Genomic DNA, 20,029 nt, shown 5'->3' on the forward strand with positions numbered 1-20,029 from the left:
AGGAGAGTGATGGTGACGTTGGCATGCCAAGTACCGAGCAAGCGACTAGTTCGGAAACAATCGGAAGAGAGCTTGCTGGTGTAAACTCTGGAGAGAGCATTGCTAAGTTTGAAAAAGTGCAAGACGGGTTAACAGGCACAGATGGATCCCAGGAGGATGGGCAGGATGCTTGTCAAATGGACCAGGGCAAAAGTGATGTTTTTGAAATGAATTTGCAGGCCAATCTCAGAGTGCAGATTTCGATGATAGTTATGAAGGCCAATTACTCACTGTTTATTAAACTTCTGGAAGTGATGCTAAGACAGAAGGTTTTGACAAGTTTTGTGCTTCTCCAGTTGTAACAGAGATGGTTCAGCTGTAGTTGAGAATGGATCGACAGAAATGTTTTTTGATCTTCTTCTTCTTGTGTATGGCAGCTCAGCTGCCGGGGAAGCTATCATTTCTTGAAGCACGACTGTGTCGCTGATGCAGTGCCCCTCTACCAGTACACACACTGGAACTGGTACTCATTTTGCCGACCTCGGAAGGATGACAGGCAGAGTCAACCCCCTGGTGTAATAATTCAGCAGCCAACCGGGGCTTGAACTCAGGACCCAAGGATCCCAAGCCGCCACCCTAACCACTGAGCCAACACCAGGCTTACTGGTACTCATTTCACCTCGGAAGGATGACAGGCTGAGTCAATCCCCTGGTGTATTAACTCAGCAGACAACAGGGCTTGAACTCAGGACCCTAGGATCCCAAGCCACCATCCTAATCACTAAGCCAACACCAGGCTCATGTTTTTTGATGATTGTATGGTAGGGAGTGACATTGGTTACTGTGAAGGAAAATGATGTTGAAGTTGCAAAGGTGCTGGATGAGAAAAGTGATCTTCCTGAAGCACTGCTTCCTGAACTTGGCACTCACAGGAAGACAAGTCCTGAAGTTTGTTTTGGCGAGCTAGGATTAGAGCAATCCCAAGAAGGATGCGTTGAGGAGAGTTGCAGCAGCTGTAACTTTATGTTAGTTGAGCAAGAGACTAATCTTTAGATGAACCAAAGTGAGTCAAATACAGACCTTGAAGAGAAAATGCCCCCACTTGGTGAGAATGTAGAGGATTCTGGTGATGAAGATGATGCTCAGAATTTTTCATTGGATTCTTCTTCGTTTGATTATGACGTCACAATTGACGCTGGGGACCTGAGTATGTGCCTTTTCAAGGTTTGATATCGTTCTTATTCATCCGTTTCAGCTGTTTCCCAAGTGTTTCCCAAGTTATGGCCATTTATTTACCAAACCAATGACAGGACAAGGTGCTGTGACGTCACCAAAAAGTTTATTTTTTATTTTTTTTTGCACGTACGGCCACGCACGAGTAAAAGTAATAAAGGAAACGGGACGAACAGTACAAAGTCCCTAATATTGTTTATTTCATTTTTTGGATTTCGCTGGATCCGACGAGTTTGGTTGCGAGGTGTTTACAGGGCCTCGCGCCTCTGGTGGTGCTGGTAAACAGGAGAAGGAGAAGGAGAACTCAATTGGCGTAAACAAGGCAGGAACATGGCAGCACGTGTGTACGATTACGTGGTGCTGGGTGCCGGCGTGCAGGGTCTGTTCACGGCGCACCAACTGCGGAACTTGGAACCCGAGGCCAAAACGCTTGTCCTGGAGCAGGTGAGTCCGAGCCGATCTTGTATATCGACCGTCCGTTTCCCCTCTGATCAGCCGTCGTGGACATGGTCGATGTAAACATTGCCAGGATCGATGTCGTGTGTGCGAGGACTCGAAATGGCATCGGCGGAGTAACTTGTATTATCACCTGCGAGTGGTACATTTGGTTCGCGCGTTGTTAATCAAGTCGATCAAACACTGGGTCTTATTAACAAAACTTTTAAACTCAACTTTGGTTTTAATTTGATTTCTGATTTCTAGTCCGATGTTGATACTGTATGAGAGACACACAGAGAGACACACAGAGACACAGACATCCACCCACCCACCCAATCCACCTCCCCAATCCAATCCACCCCACCCATCCACCCACCCATCCACCCACCCATCCACCAACCCATCCACCAACCCACCAACCCACCCACCAACCCACTCACCAACCCACCCACCAACCTACTCACCAACTCACCAACCCACCCACCAACCCACCCACCAACCCACCCACCCACCCACCCCCCCACCCACCCACCACCCCACCCAATACACCTACCCAATCCAATCCACCCACCCACCCATCCACCCACCCATCCACCCACCCATCCACCCCATCCACCCACCCATCCACCCCACCCATCCACCCATCCACTCACCCATCCACTCACCCACCCACCCACCCATCCACCCACCAACCCACCCATCCATGAACCCACCCATCCACCAACCCACCCATCCACCAACCCACCCATCCACCAACCCACCCATCCACCAACCCACCCATCCACCCACCCACCCATCCACCAACCCACCCATCCACCCACCCACCCATCCACCAACCCACCCATCCACCAACCCACCCATCCACCAACCCACCCATCCACCAACCCACCCATCCACCAACCCACCCATCCACCAACCCACCCATCCACCAACCCACCCATCCACCAACCCACCCATCCACCCACCCATCCACCCACCCATCCACCCACCAAACACTGATGACACATAAAACTCTTTATAAACAGAGACACCGGGCTCTGATTGCCTATTTACATCGGATAGGGTGTCATTGGACGAGGTTCTGCGAGCAGAGTCATTTTCCTGAAGACCTGGAACACATTCTCACTCGATGCCCTCGGTATGGAGAACCCACATCGTGTCGACAGGCAGTCAGACAGGCATCAACATGTCTAACAGCTAAACAGACAAACACGTCATAATGCAACACCCTGCCTCCACTATAGGTACAGTACAACCACCCACAGGCCCCTTGACTCACCAAACCGACACCACGAAGACACTACAATAACATCCTCCAAAACATGCAACCGCTGAACAATAGAAACTGCAAAAAAAAAACATGTCCACACCTTCATCACCATTAATACAACAAATAAACGAGGTCCAAACAGTGTCCTCGGCAATAAACCAACACCCATCCATCACGCAGACCAACTACTCGCCAGGTCGGATCGTGGTCACCTTGTGCACACCGCTGTGGACGCCACCCACAGCTTTTGCACCACCTGCACTGACTCGACGACACCACTGATGATACCTGCAACCTCTGCCAGGCCGCCCCACACGCAACAAAACACATTATGGAAGACGGTGTGGTCCTGGCTCCGCTTGGACAAGAGCGCAACACCATCGATGTGAGGGATGTCTGGGTCCCAACTGGGTAGTCCAGGAGCAAGGACCTGAAAAAAATGAAATTGTTCAACACTCCCTACAGAAAAGGTTTGACTTAACAGAGTGGTAGAATAGACCCTATAGAACACCTCCAGGTAGTTTGTGGTTTCAAATTGTGGTATCATTAAAATTCTGCAGGCCATTATAATACCAAGGGTATTATGTATCCATGGTATGTATTATGTATCGCAGCTGTTTGCCGACTGGAGTGATTATGTATCCATGGTACAGCTGCTCCTCCAGTTCATCAAGGCAGAGAGGACTGGAAACTGGATTCTACATCTCTCTGCTACTGCTGCAATGACCCCTCACTTCTTCACAATGGATCGACCAAACTACGCCAGGTGGCTTCTTGTTTATCTGGCTGACATGAACCAGCTGCCTGAGACCCATCCTGCCGTCAATGAAGAGTTCATGTCTGGCAATCATGCCATCAGTCGATCGCCTCAACCTTTTGCTCAAGTGTGGACTGACATGGCCCTAGAGCAGTCCATCAACCGACAGCAAGACAAACGGTGGCATCATAGGGATCAGTCAGAGAGCAGGAGCTCTAGAACGATAGTTCCTGACGTGTCATGAACGAGCAGCCATCACAACCGCAATGAAGGAGATGTGTGCCATACAGGACTCAGATCGTGTTGGTACCCACAGAGAAGCAGCACCAAAGAGGGTGGAGAGAGATGAAAGTGATGTTCAGAAGCTGCTGACCGTCATCACGTCAGAGCTGATGACCGATCCCTTCTCCCTAGACAACGTTGATGATGGAATTTCATCACTGATTAACATTGCCACAGGTATCATGATGCCCCCGGATGCTGCTACACGCATGGTTAACTCCTACCAGATCGGCACAGCTCAAATGCCAACATTTGTTGAACAGAGACTGAATACCAATGAAGTGACATTTTGGGATTCCCTGCCAAACCTGAAGATCAAAACATGTCACACCAAGCAAGAAGAAATCAGTGAAGCTAACTGATGAGAAAGTTATCACTCTTCGTGCAGACCGTGAACTCTTTGGCCGCCTTCTGATCACAGGAAAGTCAAGGGACATCAATCTGAGAGAACTCCTCAGCTACGAGCTATCAACAGTGCCATTATCCCTGGCCCATTACGATGGCAGCTTGAGGAAGACCAACAAGAGCGTACTCATTGCTGAGTTAGAGAAGAAGGTAGATGTCCATCCAAAACTGCCACAAGTCACAACCATCCAGATGTCTACGGCCTACATCGTCGATGCAATGGCGCTGGTACAGATGACAAAGTCCGCTGGTGCTGCAAACTTCTGTGAAATGGCATTCAAGTATTACAGCCTGGTTACTGCCCCTTTACGTCGGAATGGTTGTCAGCGGGTTGATGTTGTCTTCGACCGGTACTCCAGCCTCTCAATGAAAGCTGGGGAGCGAGAGAAACGAGGAACATCTGCAGCCTCAGAGGTGACAATCCAAGGGCCAGCCACTCCTATTCCAAAGCAGTGGATCAAATACATTTGAAATGTAGAAAACAAAGTCAACTTGTGTGCCTTCTTGACAGACACATGGTGCCACATGGGGGTAGACACTCTGCTTGATGGTCAACACCTAGTCATCGGTGGTGGTTTCAAGAACCCACAGAAGTCTGTGCTAGTCATCAGAGGGCACTGCGAAGAACCGGTTCCCCTCAAGTCAGATCATGAAGAGGCAAACACACAAATATTGCTACATGCAAAACATGCCTCTCATTATCACAACAGGATTGTGATTCAACCACCTGACACAGATGTGGCTGTCCTCTGCACCACACACTACAGAAAACTCCTGTCTCGGGAGCTGTGGTTTCGGACTGGAATCAAGGATAAAGCTAGGTATATTCCTATCCACAGCTTGGCACACAAACTGGGACCTGAGCTGTGTAATGCTTTACTCGGCTTCCACGCACTCACTGGGTGCGATTCAAACAGTGCACTCTCAGGACTCGGCAAGAAAAAGGGTTTCAATGTCTTACTTGACAGTAAAGAGCATCAGACCGGTCTGGGACAGCGTGGAGAAGAACCCGAGCTCAGCAACAGCACTTCAGAAGCACGCGAAGCCTTCATATGTGCAATGTACTCAACAACCAAGGGGGCTGGGAGGAAAGTGAACAATGTGACATACTGGCAGTTCTGTCAAAAGGGACAAAGAAATGAAAATCTCCCCCTACATTCGACAGCTTACAGCAACATATGAAGCGAGGAAATTACCAGGCCTATGTATGGAAGAGAGCATTGGAGCCTACACAGAGCCTTCCACCAGCAGCTGGGCATGGCTGGAAAATTCAGGATGGGGCCCTGCAGGCTGTGCTCATGACCAAAGATCCAGCACCACGGGGTCATTCGGAGCTGACTGTCTGTCACTGCAAGAAGTCTTTATGTCGCCGAGCTGATTGCACATGCAGAACCAACCACATGCCACGCACAGAAGCATGTGCATGTATGGCCGAAGAAACTTGTGAAAATCCAAGAACAATCTTTGAATCCAGTGGTGAAGAAGACGCTGACTAAAAGTTACAACAGATGACATCTTCATGCTTCCATGGCGAATGTGATTCCTTGTCAGACACAAATATTACAAACCGCTCTGATGTATGTGCTTCCGTGTTGCTATACACAAGTAAAAGACGAACGCTAAAAATAACAGTTGCAGTTTTCTTTATGCGCGCCTCTGTATGTATATGAATTTCTGCAGAACAATACTTTCTAAAGCGTTTGATTTCCAAAATGTATACATACCAGTAGTAATTGAGAAACACCGTTCACCTTCATACGAGAACACAATTAAAAATATCAGTTTGGATTAGTGTGATATTTTAGATTTGGTGATGCCATGGCAAAGGCTATTTTCAAATCGCTTATAATAGGAAGCCAATGATACCTCAATATTGAAAATTGGTTGAGTCAAGACAAAGATATTCATGTTTACGTTACCCCTCCCCCTAAATGTTGCTAGCCCACAGTGATCCTCTTGGTAAGTACCCTTGGTATGTATAATGGCCTGTAGAATTTTAATGATACCACAATTTGAAACCACATACTACCTGGAGGTGTTCTCTAGGGTCTATTCTACCACCCTGTCAAGTCAAATCTTTTCTGTAGGGGTGTTGAACGAATTCCTTATTTGGCCTCATATGAGAAATGGCTGCTGGACTCGGGAGACCGATTGGCTATCTCTGTTTGAGCAGAACTGACCCGGGCAAAACAACACCACCACCAAAGCCGCCGCCAAAACCAACACCGCCGCCAAAACCAACACCGCCGCCAAAACCAACACCGCCGCCAAAACCAACACCGCCGCCAAAACCAACACCGCCGCCAAAACCAACACCGCCGCCAAAACCAACACCGCCGCCAAAACCAACACCGCCGCCAAAACACCGCCACCAAAACAACACCAACACCAACACACACCACCGCCACCAAAACCACCACCGCCACCAAAACCAACACCGCCACCAAAACCAACACCGCCACCAAAACCAACACCGCCACCGCCACCAAAACCAACACCGCCACCAAAACCAAACCCAAAACCAACACCGCCACCAAAACCAAAACCGCCACCAAAACCAGCACGCCACCAAAACCAGCACGCCACCAAAACCAACATAACCACCAAAACACCACAGCCACCAAAACCACCACCGCCACCAAAACCAACACCGCCACCAAAACCACCACCGCCACCAAAACCAACACCGCCACCAAAACCAACACCGCCGCTAAAACAACACCAACACCAAAATCAACATAACTACCAACACCAAAATCAACATAACCACCAAAACCAACACCGCCACCGCCACCAAAACCAACGCCGGCACGAAAACCAAACCCAAAACCAACACCGCCACCAAAACCAAACCCAAAACCAACACCGCCACCAAAACCAAAACCGCCACCAAAACCACCACCGCCACCAAAACCGACATCGCCAAAATCAACATAACCACCAAAACACCACCGTCACCAAAACACCACCGTCACCAAAACCACCACCCCCACCAAAACCACCACCCCCACCAAAACCAACACCGCCACCAAAACCAACACCGCCACCAAAACCAGCACGCCACCAAAACCAGCACGCCACCAAAACCAGCACGCCACCAAAACCAGCACGCCACCAAAACCAGCACGCCACCAAAACCAGCACGCCACCAAAAACCAACACCCATAACCACCAAAACCAACATAAACCAAACCCAAAACACCACAGCCACCAAAACCAGCACCAAACCACCACCGCCACCAAAACCAACACCGCCACCAAAACACCACCGCCACCAAAACTAACACGACCACCAAAATCAACACCCTCACCTAAATCAACACCGCCACCAAGACCAACACCGCCACCAAGACCAACACCGCCACCAAGACCAACACCGCCACCAAGACCAACACGGCCACCAAGACCAACACGGCCACCAAGACCAACACGGCCACCAAGACCAACACGGCCACCAAGACCAACACGGCCACCAAGACCAACACGGCCACCAAGACCAACACGGCCACCAAGACCAACACGGCCACCAAGACCAACACGGCCACCAAGACCAACACGGCCACCAAGACCAACACGGCCACCAAGACCAACACGGCCACCAAGACCAACACGGCCACCAAGACCAACACCACCGGCCACCAAAACCAACACGGCCACCAAGACCAACACGGCCACCAAGACCAACACACACCACTGCCACCAAGACCAACACACACCACTGCCACCAAGACCAACACACACCACTGCCACCAAGACCAACACACGGCCACCAAGACCAACACACACCACTGCCACCAAGACCAACACGGCCACCAAGACCAACACGGCCACCAAGACCAACACCGCCACCAAAACCACCAGCACCACCAAAATCACCACCGCCACCAAAACAGACATCGCCAAAATCAACATAACCACCAAAACACCACCGCCACCAGAATCACCACAGCCACCAAAACAAACACCCCACCAAAATCACCGCCACCAAAACCAACACCGCCACCAAAACACCACCACCACCAAAATGAACATAACCACCACCACCCCCGCCAAAACCAACACTCCGCCAAACCAACACCGCCGCCAAAACCAACACTGCCACCAAAACCAACACCGCCGCTAAAACAACACCACCACCAAAATCAACATAACTACCAACACCAAAATCAACATAACCACCAAAACCAACACACCCCACTGCCACCAAAACCAACACACCCCCCTGCCACCAAAACCAACACACACCACTGCCACCAAAACCACCACACACCACTGCCACCAAAACCAACACACACCACTGCCACCAAAACCAACACACACCACTGCCACCAAAACCAACACCTCCGCCAAAACCAACACCGCCGCCAAAACCAACACCGCCACCAAAACAACACCAACATAACAACACCAACATAACCACCAACACCAACACACACTACCGCCACCAAAACCAACACTGCCACCAAAACCACCACCACCGCCGCCAAAACCACCACCGCCGCCACAACCACCACCGCCGCCAAAAACACCACCGCCGCCAAAACCACCACCGCCACCAAAACCAACACCGCCACCAAATCTAACACCAAAATCAACACTGCCACCAAAACAACACCACCAACACCAAAATCAACATAACCACCAAAACCAACACACACCACTGCTACCAAAATCACCACCGCCACCAAAACCACCGCCGTCACCAAAATCACCACCGCCACCAAGACCAACACCGCCACCAAGACCAACACTGCCACCAAGACCAACACCGCCACCAAGACCAACACCGCCACCAAGACCAACACCGCCACCAAGACCAACACCGCCACCAAGACCAACACCGCCACCAAGACCAACACCGCCACCAAGACCAACACCGCCACCAAGACCAACACCGCCACCAAGACCAACACCGCCACCAAGACCAACACCGCCACCAAGACCAACACCGCCACCAAGACCAACACCGCCACCAAGACCAACACCACGGCCACCAAGACCAACACCACGGCCACCAAAACCAACACCACGGCCACCAAAACCAGCACGCCACCAAAACCAGCACGCCACCAAAACCAGCACGCCACCAAAACCAACATAACCACCAAAACCAACATAACCACCAAAACACCACAGCCACCAAATCCAGCACCAAAACCACCACCGCCACCAAAACCAGCACCAAAACCACCACCGCCACCAAAACCAACACCGCCACCAAAACACCACCACCACCAAAATGAACATAACCACCACCACCCCCGCCAAAACCAACACTCCGTCAAACCACCACCGCCACCATAACCACCACCGCCACCAAAACCACCACCGCCACCAAAACCAACAGCGCCACCAAAACCAACACCGCCACCAAAACCAACACCGCCACCAAATCTAACACCACAATCAACACTGCCACCAAAACAACACCACCAACACCAAAATCAACATAACCACCAACACCAACACCACTGCTACCAAAATCACCACCGCCACCAAAACCACCGCCGTCACCAAAATCACCACCGCCACCAAAACCAACACGACCACCAAAATCAACACCCTCCCCTAAATCAACACCCTCACCTAAATCAACACCGCCACCAAGAGCAACACTGCCACCAAGACCAACACTGGCACCAAGGCCAACACGACCACCAAGACCAACACCGCCACCAAGACCAACACCGCCACCAAGACCAACACCGCCACCAAAACCAACACCGCCACCAAAACCACCAGCATCACCAAAATCACCACCCCCACCAAAACAGACATCACAACCAAAATCACCACCGCCACCAAAATCACCACCGCCACCAAAACAAACACCCCCACCAAAACCAACACCGCCACCAAAACCAACACCGCCACCAAATCTAACACCACAATCAACACTGCCACCAAAACAACACCACCAACACCAAAATCACCACCGCCACCAAAACCAACACGACCACCAAAATCAACACCCTCACCTAAATCAACACCCCCACCAAGACCAACACTGCCACCAAGACCAACACCGCCACCAAGACCAACACGGCCACCAAGACCAACACCGCCACCGAGACCAACACCGCCACCGAGACCAACACCGCCACCGAGACCAACACCGCCACCGAGACCAACACCGCCACCGAGACCAACACCGCCACCGAGACCAACAACACCACCAAGACCAACACCGCCACCAAAACCAACACCGCCACCAAAACCACCAGCATCACCAAAATCACCACCCCCACCAAAACAGACATCACAACCAAAATCACCACCGCCACCAAAATCACCACCGCCACCAAAACAAACACCCCCACCAAAATCACCGCCACCAAAACGACCACCGCCACCAAAACGACCACCGCCACCAAAACCACCACCTCCACCAAAACCACCGCCACCAAAACCACCTCCACCAAAACCAACACCGCCACCAAAACCAGCACCGTCACCAAAACAACACCACCGCCACCATAATGGAGGCCCATATTCTTTACAGTTTCAGGAGTTTCACAACTTGTCCAGAAAGGTTTCTAGAACAGAAGCAGTTCTGGACGAGTCACCAGTCTTATGCAGGAAGGACACTGAAATGAAGTTGCAGGAATTTGGCCAGGATGCTGGAGATAACTTGCTACCGCTTCTCCAAAGACTGGGTTTTTTTAATATCCACCAACAACCATTTCGTGCAGGGGCATATGTTGGCAAATTATGTTAATTTGTGGCACCAAAGTTTTTCTGACTCAGAATGTCCCACTGAACAAGAAAATCTTTGGTGCCAATTTTTTAGAGATATTTGACTACGTTTTTTTCAGGTGTATACATCAGAACATATAATTGACCGATTCAGCAAATTTTTTGACTTTTTTTATATATCTTTGATGAACCATGTCATGTATCACCTCAAAATGATCGGTGTGGACCATGGTATTCAATGAAAATGTCAATTTATACAGACCATTGTTTCATTAAATGGTACCGTAAAATCCAAGATGGCCACCTCTAAATCATGAAATTCAACTCATTGGAATATATGTATGTATGTATGTATATATATATATATATATATATATATATATATATATATATATATATATATATATATATATATGTATGTATGCAAAATTAGTTAAGATAACAACACAGTGTATTTGTTGTAATAAATTACAGTTGTTGATCATGAGGAATCCCATTTCAGAAGAGTTATTTGATTGGATATCTTAAAATACAACTTAGCAGATAATTAATAAATAAATAAATCAATTAATTATTATCTTACTATTTGCTGATTATACATTTTTGAGAAAGTAGACAACATCATAGCTATATAAACTATATATTAATTCCCTTACAATAATTTTGTGCAGAAGATTCACAATTTTCTTTATCTTTCAGAGAGTGGATGACATTGCAGTTATATATTGTCGCGGTATTCGCGCCCGCCGGCGTGCGAACGGCCACGTAACTCGAATCGCGGCACGTCGCCCACCGGACGGACAATCCAGTCGTGACCCTCTCGGACTAACGCCGGGAACCAGTCACGGGTGGACCTTTCGGTCTCACCGCGATCGAGCCAATCGGCCCCCGCGTGGGATAGGGTTGCTCGCCAAATTCGACCTACCTAAGTACCCACACGGAGGGTAGACCGGGCGATCGCACCTCGCCGCAGGTCGACTTCGGACACGGGCCACTTAAGCGACCCGTTCCGTACTATCGGGATAACCGAGCGGTGTTATTCATCGGCCTCGACGGTTCGATTAATTATCGGGCGTCTTAGCCCAGGACCAACCCTTTACGTGAAGCAAGATGGGGATTCAATGAAAGAAATGACGAAGCGAAGCGGGAAAACAGTTCAACATAAAGCACATTTATTCGCGATGAACGGAAAGCACACATATACAATTCCACCAAAAGCACATGTAAAAGGAAAAGAAACACAATGCAATTTTACACAAAAAGCAAATGTAAAAGCGAAGACACAATGCAGAGCTATCCGACTACCGAGCACACGGCAACACTTATACAATTCTACTTCACAGACGGCGCCGACAACACATACCCAAAACCAAGAAAAAGAACACCCTCAAGGATGAGGCGGGCCTGGGGCCGAGACCGGGTCGGGCCTACCCGTCTGATGATGAGGCGCGAAGTGGCGATGGTGCCCCAACTCCGCGGGCCTCGCGGACAGTGTCTGGTAGGGGGTGGGAAAAGGGGCCCCCTTTGTCGCACTATCTCAGCGCGGGGGGAAACAGGAGGGGGTTGCTGATGCTCGGGGAAAGGAGGATTTTTATTCTGTCTCGGGTCCCGCGACGAGCGTCTCCACCTCGACCAGGTCGCGCCGTCGGCCTCCCGCCTTCAGCTCCCGGCACCGACGCGAGCACCCCCTCGTCCGTCTTCGCCGCCGCCACCTCTCCACAGCTCCGCCGAAAACTCGTTCCAACGCACAGCTCGTTCCAACGCGCAACTTCCTTCCAGCTCCACCGACGACTCTCTTGAACTCCGAACTCACTCTTTCCAACGCACACCCCCTTTCTGACGAACGCAGCCGCTTATATAAGCCCCGTGGCTTCGCCTTTGACCCCCTGCTTTCGACCTTTCACCTCGCTCCCCATTGGCCCAAGAAAAAGTGGGCGTGAATGCTTTTTGATCCATGAATTTGCATATAGCGACCGCCCTCCAACGCCCTGGAGGCGGGGCCAAATCGCCCCTCGCTCACCGATTGGACGGAACAAAAGTGGGCGTGAGTCGTTTTTGATCCGTTTTTCTGCGGAAAGTCCGTGATGTTTTGTACACGCTGTTCGGTGCGCGCCCTGCACGAGTCCAGTACCGGTACCCACAAGCGGCGCAAGAACGGTGGCGATGCGACGGTTGCGAGGTGTGACGGTAAAGGTCGTGGCTGTTGTGGTGAAGCGGCGTTGTGGTGGGTGGTTGATGTTGTGATGACTGTTGAGACGTGGTTGGTGGTGGTAATAATGGCGGTTGGTCCAAAATAAAGATAGTAAAAGAAAAACGGCTATCCTGAAGAGTCGCAGCACGCATGAATGACATTTATTCCCTCTAGACAACGGGTTTGGGCCTAACTACACATATACTTACCGAGATATCTCACCTAAGGGACCTGAATGGTGGTTTGCGAATTTGGTCAACCACAACACTACCCCCTCCCCTTTTTACAGACTCGTCCCGAGTTGTCAAATTTTCGTGTGCCATCATGTGTAGTTTTCCCCTAGTACATTTTACCTACGGATCCCTGAGTGCGACATTCATGGTATTCGTGTCCCCAAAATAAATAACCTGAGGGCTGCGTAACTACCTAAACAAACTCACTCACACGGACGACTTAAATAAAATTGCCGGCGCAAGGACAGACATGCCGGGGGCACACTCATATTTACAGTACATCTTAACCTTAACTTACAAATTTTACACTAAACCATGGCCCAGGATCAATGAACTCTGCAAAAGAAAAGCAGTTAGCAGGGAGCCAGGCTGCTCGCATGCAGTCTCTGGCTCAAAACAATGCAGGTGACAGGGAACGTGGCTGGCTGCTCACACGCAGTCCAAGGCCTTCCTTTTTGAACTGAACGCAGTGAACCACAACGGTGCATGGGCTGCACAACGCAGTCTCCGTGCCAGCTCAAGTGGCACACGCAATGAGCACAACGGATGGATGGATGGACACAAACACGGTGCACGGGCCGCCACTGCAGGCCCGTGTTGTAGCTGCCAACAGGGCAGTTCTCGCAGCTTGCAAACTGTTGCCTTGACCCTGGCGCACATGGAAATGAACAGGGGGGGGGGGCAAAGCAAAAATTGAACGGGGCTGGTGAACGTGGGCAGTGGGCATGGCATGGCAAAGGTGAGCAGGCAAACACAGCCCGCAGAAGAAGGCCGTTGCAGGCAAACACAGCCGGCAGATGAACTGGCCGGCACAGGCCTTGAAGAAAAACAGCCAGCCGGCAGATGAAGTGAGCCGGCACAGGCCTTGCAGCAACACAGCCAGCAGATGAAGTGGCCGGCACAGGCCTTGAAGCAAAACACGGCCAGCCGATGACACAGGCCTTGCAGAAAACAGCCAGCCGGCAGATGAAGCTGGCCAGCCTTTGCCGTTCAGTGCAGGTTGGTGGAGGGAGTGCGGTGGTGCTGGCCACTTGGAAGGCGGGCTCGGACCTACCCTACCTGTCTCCCTCCCACCTATCGCCTTTGCCTGTCACTGTACATACCCACTCCCTTAATTTGTCAAACCCCAATTTAGCCCCAACTTATTTTTTTTTAATTTTTTTTTAATTTTTACTTCCCCACTATAAATCGTCCCCTAACCCCCTTTACTGTCCTTGTTCGGCTAACCTATCCTGTCACCTAGCCTACTCCCAACCCCTACGTTCCCTTCCCGGAGGGGAATAAGGGAGAGCTAACGTCCTGTGTCGAGGCCCAACTCAAGCCTCAGAATGGCATCCCCAGAGTTCAGCGATCTATAACCAAAGTGGGTCCAGCGGCCCACAACGAGAGCGAGGGGATGGATGGTGCGGAGGGGAACACTTCCTAATCTACCCTATCCATTTAACCGCTAAACTACCCCGGGGCTTTCAACAAGCGCCTCTCGCTTAAACTATTGGTTCTAACAACCCAGATTCCCGTCGCCTGTGTTGGTGTCCTCACAATTTCGGGCCTCGCCCCCCAATTTTCTCTCCGTGCCCTCACACGGTCTCATGGCTGGGACACGTGGCTCCCTTTGGCAGGCACGACCCTCTGCCGAATCTCCCGCTATGGCACCCCCGGGCACTACACTGCCTCCGAGCCTACCAGCTCCATAAACACCGGGGAGTGCCCCCCATGGCACCTCCCCTGAAACGCACACGTGGCAGGCTGGCTTCCCAGGCCCCTTTCCGAGGGTCACCCGTGCCTACAACACTGCCCACGCGGCTAATGGCGCCCCGGGCCCCCGCACCAAGCAGGCGCACCCGTGCCCACGACGCTATCCCGGCCCCCCATGGGCCCTTGGCCTACCACGGCCGACTAGCCTGGTGCCCGGGGTACCCACTCAGCGATACTCACCATTCGCAGCCACGCTCCCAGCCCGTCAACAGGGCTCCTGCACCCCTCCAAACGGGTTTCGAGCCGACACTCCCACCAACAACAAAACAACCTCCATTTTTGTTAATTTGACTAACCCAGCTAACTCACTCTACACTGACCCTTGGACCCTTGGTCCCTTGGGCGGGAGTCACTCCTCCCCCCAATCACTCATCGCACCATGCATTCCCCATTCACTCCACACACACAGACCCGCTGGCCTCACTCACTCATCAAGTACTCACCTCACAACTCACCAACTCTTCAACACACACACCGCTGAACTCTGTCATCCTTCTAACTACCTCCCCTAACTAACTCGTGCTCCCACGTCGTCCCTTAAACTAGTAGCACGTTCCTTTTAACACTACGTAGCTAAACTACGTCCCCTCTACACATTCACTGTCTGTCACTGTCTCCAAATCAATAAAAAATCATTTCCCCACCTAAATCTGGCTACAATCCCTCTAACTAATCCATTCCACGGACTCCATGAGGACTTACCCCTGCCCCATGAAGTCGGTCTAACTAAGCTAACCCTTCCCCCTAACTAGTTTCCATCCTGTGCCCTGGTCAAGGGGGTCTTCCACCCCTTGCCCAGGAATCCTGTGCACCCGAAAGTGAGGCTTGTTTTTTTTTTTTTTTTTTCCATGCGCACCACCAGCGCGGCAACTCGCGCTCGCACCTGCCCGTGACGTCATGCAGCTGCACGTGTTCCTCGTCCCTCCTTGGACGGTACCATCCGGCAGGGATACCCCTCCTGCCGGATTCCAATCCCACGTGCAGCCATGGCGTCACCGTGCGCATAAAAAAAAAACACAAGCCCCACGTCTCGAGGGGTTCCCCACGCGAACACATGTGCTTTGCCCGTTGGAGCTCAACACACACGATCGCGCGGAGAACCCGTCCGGTCCAAATCCGTTTACCTGCCTAAACTTTGTCCGTCGCGGGATCGGCAACATTCACCGCGCTCGTTTCCGGACCGGGACTTCACTCTCGCAAGCGAGCACGTGGCGGCCTCGTGCGTTGCACAGCACGGACCTCGTGCTCACTGCTGGGTGAACCCGGCACGGTCCCCGAAACAACTACAGCCGCTACTCGGCTTTCTTTCCTCTGTCGCAGTCTCCGTCTCCATTCAACACACGCACTCCCGCGTGTTACGACGCTCACACTCCACACCATTACATTCACACCGGGAGACGCGGCTGCGTGCTCCCGCATGCCAACCGACATCTCCCTCACATACCGCTCTCTCACACACACGGTCTCCCTTGCACACAGCGACCTTGCACACGGCCGTTCACTCACGCATGCGGGGGCACTCACCCGCGGTGCCTCATCCACACACCGTGCCCCACTCATACACGCGGGGGCACTCAACCGCGGTGCCTCACTTACACACGCGGGGGAACTCAACCGCGGTGTTTCATCCATACACCGTCCCTCACTCACACACGCGGGGGCACTCACCCGCGGTTCCTCATTCATACTGGCCGTTTCATCCACACACACGGCCTCACTCACACACGGTGCCTCATCCACACACCGTGCCTCACTCACACACGCGGGGGCACTCACCCGCGGTGCCTCATCCACACACGGCGTGCTGGGAAGCACACACTCCGGCACACTCGCCACCACACCACTCACACACGGGGTCGCTTCCACACACGGGGACGCACTCACACCTTGCACCACACACACAGGGACAACTACACTGGGGATTCGTGTCCCCACAAGGGTCTCCGGGGCCTCTATACCCCCCAAGCTCTCCGTGCACCTGTCCACAGCACTCGTCCCCTCAACCTCGCAAAGCACGACCGAACTCACCTGGTCGTGACTCGCCTCAAGGGGGCATACTCCCTCCCCTCGTTGCTGGAGGAGGCTATCCCTCTGTTCGCACCGGGTCCCTGCACGGTCCGCCAGCTCAACCTCATCGTCCTCCACTACCTCTGTGTGTGTGTGTTCGTCTCTAACCTTGTCCAATTCATGCAGTCTCTCCTCTATTTTTTTGTCTCCCATGTCTCTATACATTTATAAGTTTCTGTTGTCCCCTCCTGTCTATTAGTCTCCGCTTCTTTCTGGCGTCTTTCCCTTATCTTTATGGAGGTCAACCTTGCTTTCTCTTTAAGTCGCTCCCGTCCTTCCCTGTTTTTCACTCCTTGCTCTTTCACGATCTCCACGTACCTCATCCTTGCTTTCCGTATTAATTGTTCTTTTCTCTCCCTCCCAATTACTTTCACCTCGTCTCTTGTCTCCCGAATTACTTTTTCCTTACCCGCCTCCACCGCGGGCCCGACAGCCGTTGCACCCCCTTCCAGCTCGTTCGCTCCTACACGTGGAGTCGCCATTTTAAGCTCCCTGCTCACGGCCTTCATGCCCGCCTGCAGGCATCGGCCCATGTTCTGCGTCTCACCCCGTAGTTCTTTCATTTCCTCCTTCATGTTTGCTTCCATTCCGTTTATTTCCTTGTTCATTTCGTTTTTCATTTCATTTGTATTTGTATCCATCTTTTCGTTCATTCCTTTCATTTCGTTTGTCATTGCCGCCAGCATGGCGCATAGCTGGGCCATGTCGGGTGCGCTTGAGTGAGCCGTTTCGGCAGGGGTCGGGAGGTTTTGGTGGAGAGGGGGAGGGGAGGTGTCATACACCGCGGCCGCTGCCGCACCCATTTCGGCCTCTGGGTTCAGTTGGGCGAGTTCGTTTTCCTGTACAATTAACATTTCCTGCGCGGGGACCCCATCCTGGACCATGGATTCTACATTACTACACATATACATTTCTAATACCCCCGGCTCCCGCTCGCCTTGAGACGCCATCTTGCTTCTCTTAAAGGGTTAATTTAGCTCGCTCGTAATTTGGAGGGAATCGGGGGTCGCTTCTCTCACCCCTGGACCGATTCCCGTGAATTTAGCCGGAGACAGGAGAGCCCGTTTTCCCGTTCTCCGTTACCAGTGCTGCGAGGAGGGCGATGAGTTTGTATCGCACGACCTGACACCAGTGTCGCGGATTCGCGCCCGCCGGCGTGCTGACGGCCACGTAACTCGAATCGCGGCACGTCGCCCACCGGACGGACAATCCAGTCGTGACCCTCTCGGACTAACGCCGGGAACCAGTCACGGGTGGACCTTTCGGTCTCACCGCGATCGAGCCAATCGGCCCCCGCGTGGGATAGGGTTGCTCGCCAAATTCGACCTACCTAAGTACCCACACGGAGGGTAGACCGGGCGATCGCACCTCGCCGCAGGTCGACTTCGGACACGGGCCACTTAAGCGACCCGTTCCGTACTATCGGGATAACCGAGCGGTGTTATTCGTCGGCCTCGACGGTTCGATTAATTATCGGGCATCTTAGCCCAGGACCAACCCTTTACGTGAAGCAAGATGGGGATTCAATGAAAGAAATGACGAAGCGAAGCGGGAAAACAGTTCAACATAAAGCACATTTATTCGCGATGAACGGAAAGCACACATATACAATTCCACCAAAAGCACATGTAAAAGGAAAAGAAACACAATGCAATTTTACACAAAAAGCAAATGTAAAAGCGAAGACACAATGCAGAGCTATCCGACTACCGAGCACACGGCAACACTTATACAATTCTACTTCACAGACGGCGCCGACAACACATACCCAAAACCAAGAAAAAGAACACCCTCAAGGATGAGGCGGACCTGGGGCCGAGACCGGGTCGGGCCTACCCGTCTGATGATGAGGCGCGAAGTGGCGATGGTGCCCCAACTCCGCGGGCCTCGCGGACAGTGTCTGGTAGGGGGTGGGAAAAGGGGCCCCCTTTGTCGCACTATCTCAGCGCGGGGGGAAACAGGAGGGGGTTGCTGATGCTCGGGGGAAGGAGGATTTTTATTCTGTCTCGGGTCCCGCGACGAGCGTCTCCACCTCGACCAGGTCGCGCCGTCGGCCTCCCGCCTTCAGCTCCCGGCACCGACGCGAGCACCCCCTCGTCCGTCTTCGCCGCCGCCGCCACCTCTCCACAGCTCCGCCGACAACTCGTTCCAACGCACAGCTCGTTCCAACGCGCAACTTCCTTCCAGCTCCACCGACGACTCTCTTGAACTCCGAACTCACTCTTTCCAACGCACACCCCCTTTCTGACGAACGCAGCCGCTTATATAAGCCCCGTGGCTTCGCCTTTGACCCCCTGCCTTCGACCTTTCACCTCGCTCCCCATTGGCCCGAGAAAAAGTGGGCGTGAATGCTTTTTGATCCATGAATTTGCATATAGCGACCGCCCTCCAACGCCCTGGAGGCGGGGCCAAATCGCCCCTCGCTCACCGATTGGACGGAACAAAAGTGGGCGTGAGTCGTTTTTGATCCGTTTTTCTGCGGAAAGTCCGTGATGTTTTGTACACGCTGTTCGGTGCGCGCCCTGCACGAGTCCAGTACCGGTACCCACAAGCGGCGCAAGAACGGTGGCGATGCGATGGTTGCGAGGTGTGACGGTAAAGGTCGTGGCTGTTGTGGTGAAGCGGCGTTGTGGTGGGTGGTTGATGTTGTGATGACTGTTGAGACGTGGTTGGTGGTGGTAATAATGGCGGTTGGTCCAAAATAAAGATAGTAAAAGAAAAAC

At 52.2% G+C, this 20,029-nt stretch overlaps 2 protein-coding genes across 4 annotated transcripts in view; both read left to right on the top strand.

The window, feature by feature from the left end:
- Positions 1-1,337: 1,337 nt before the first annotated feature.
- The window catches only part of PIPOX (pipecolic acid and sarcosine oxidase), a 78,215-nt gene continuing 59,523 nt past the window's right edge, over positions 1,338-20,029 (top strand). The window contains exon 1 of one of the 3 annotated variants that reach the window (XR_015062229.1): positions 1,338-1,656. Coding sequence is in view for 2 of the 3 variants with exons in the window: in XM_085897304.1 (XP_085753430.1) it covers positions 1,543-1,656 (114 nt within the window). In the remaining variant the exon portion in view is untranslated. The remainder of the gene's footprint in view (positions 1,657-20,029) is intronic. The other 2 variants (XM_085897304.1, XM_085897303.1) reach the window with 2 other exon arrangements.
- Positions 9,967-11,370, top strand: LOC147018030 (uncharacterized; the record flags this gene model as incomplete). The annotated part of the gene is made up of 1 exon (XM_085899881.1): positions 9,967-11,370. A coding segment is annotated over one exon (1,116 nt), but the record flags the coding sequence as incomplete, so codon positions are not given.

Source organism: Eptatretus burgeri, chromosome 10, assembly GCF_056783735.1.
Source record: "Eptatretus burgeri isolate ZD-2024b chromosome 10, Ebu_testis_v1, whole genome shotgun sequence".
In the NCBI taxonomy this organism is placed as follows: domain Eukaryota; kingdom Metazoa; phylum Chordata; class Myxini; order Myxiniformes; family Myxinidae; genus Eptatretus; species Eptatretus burgeri.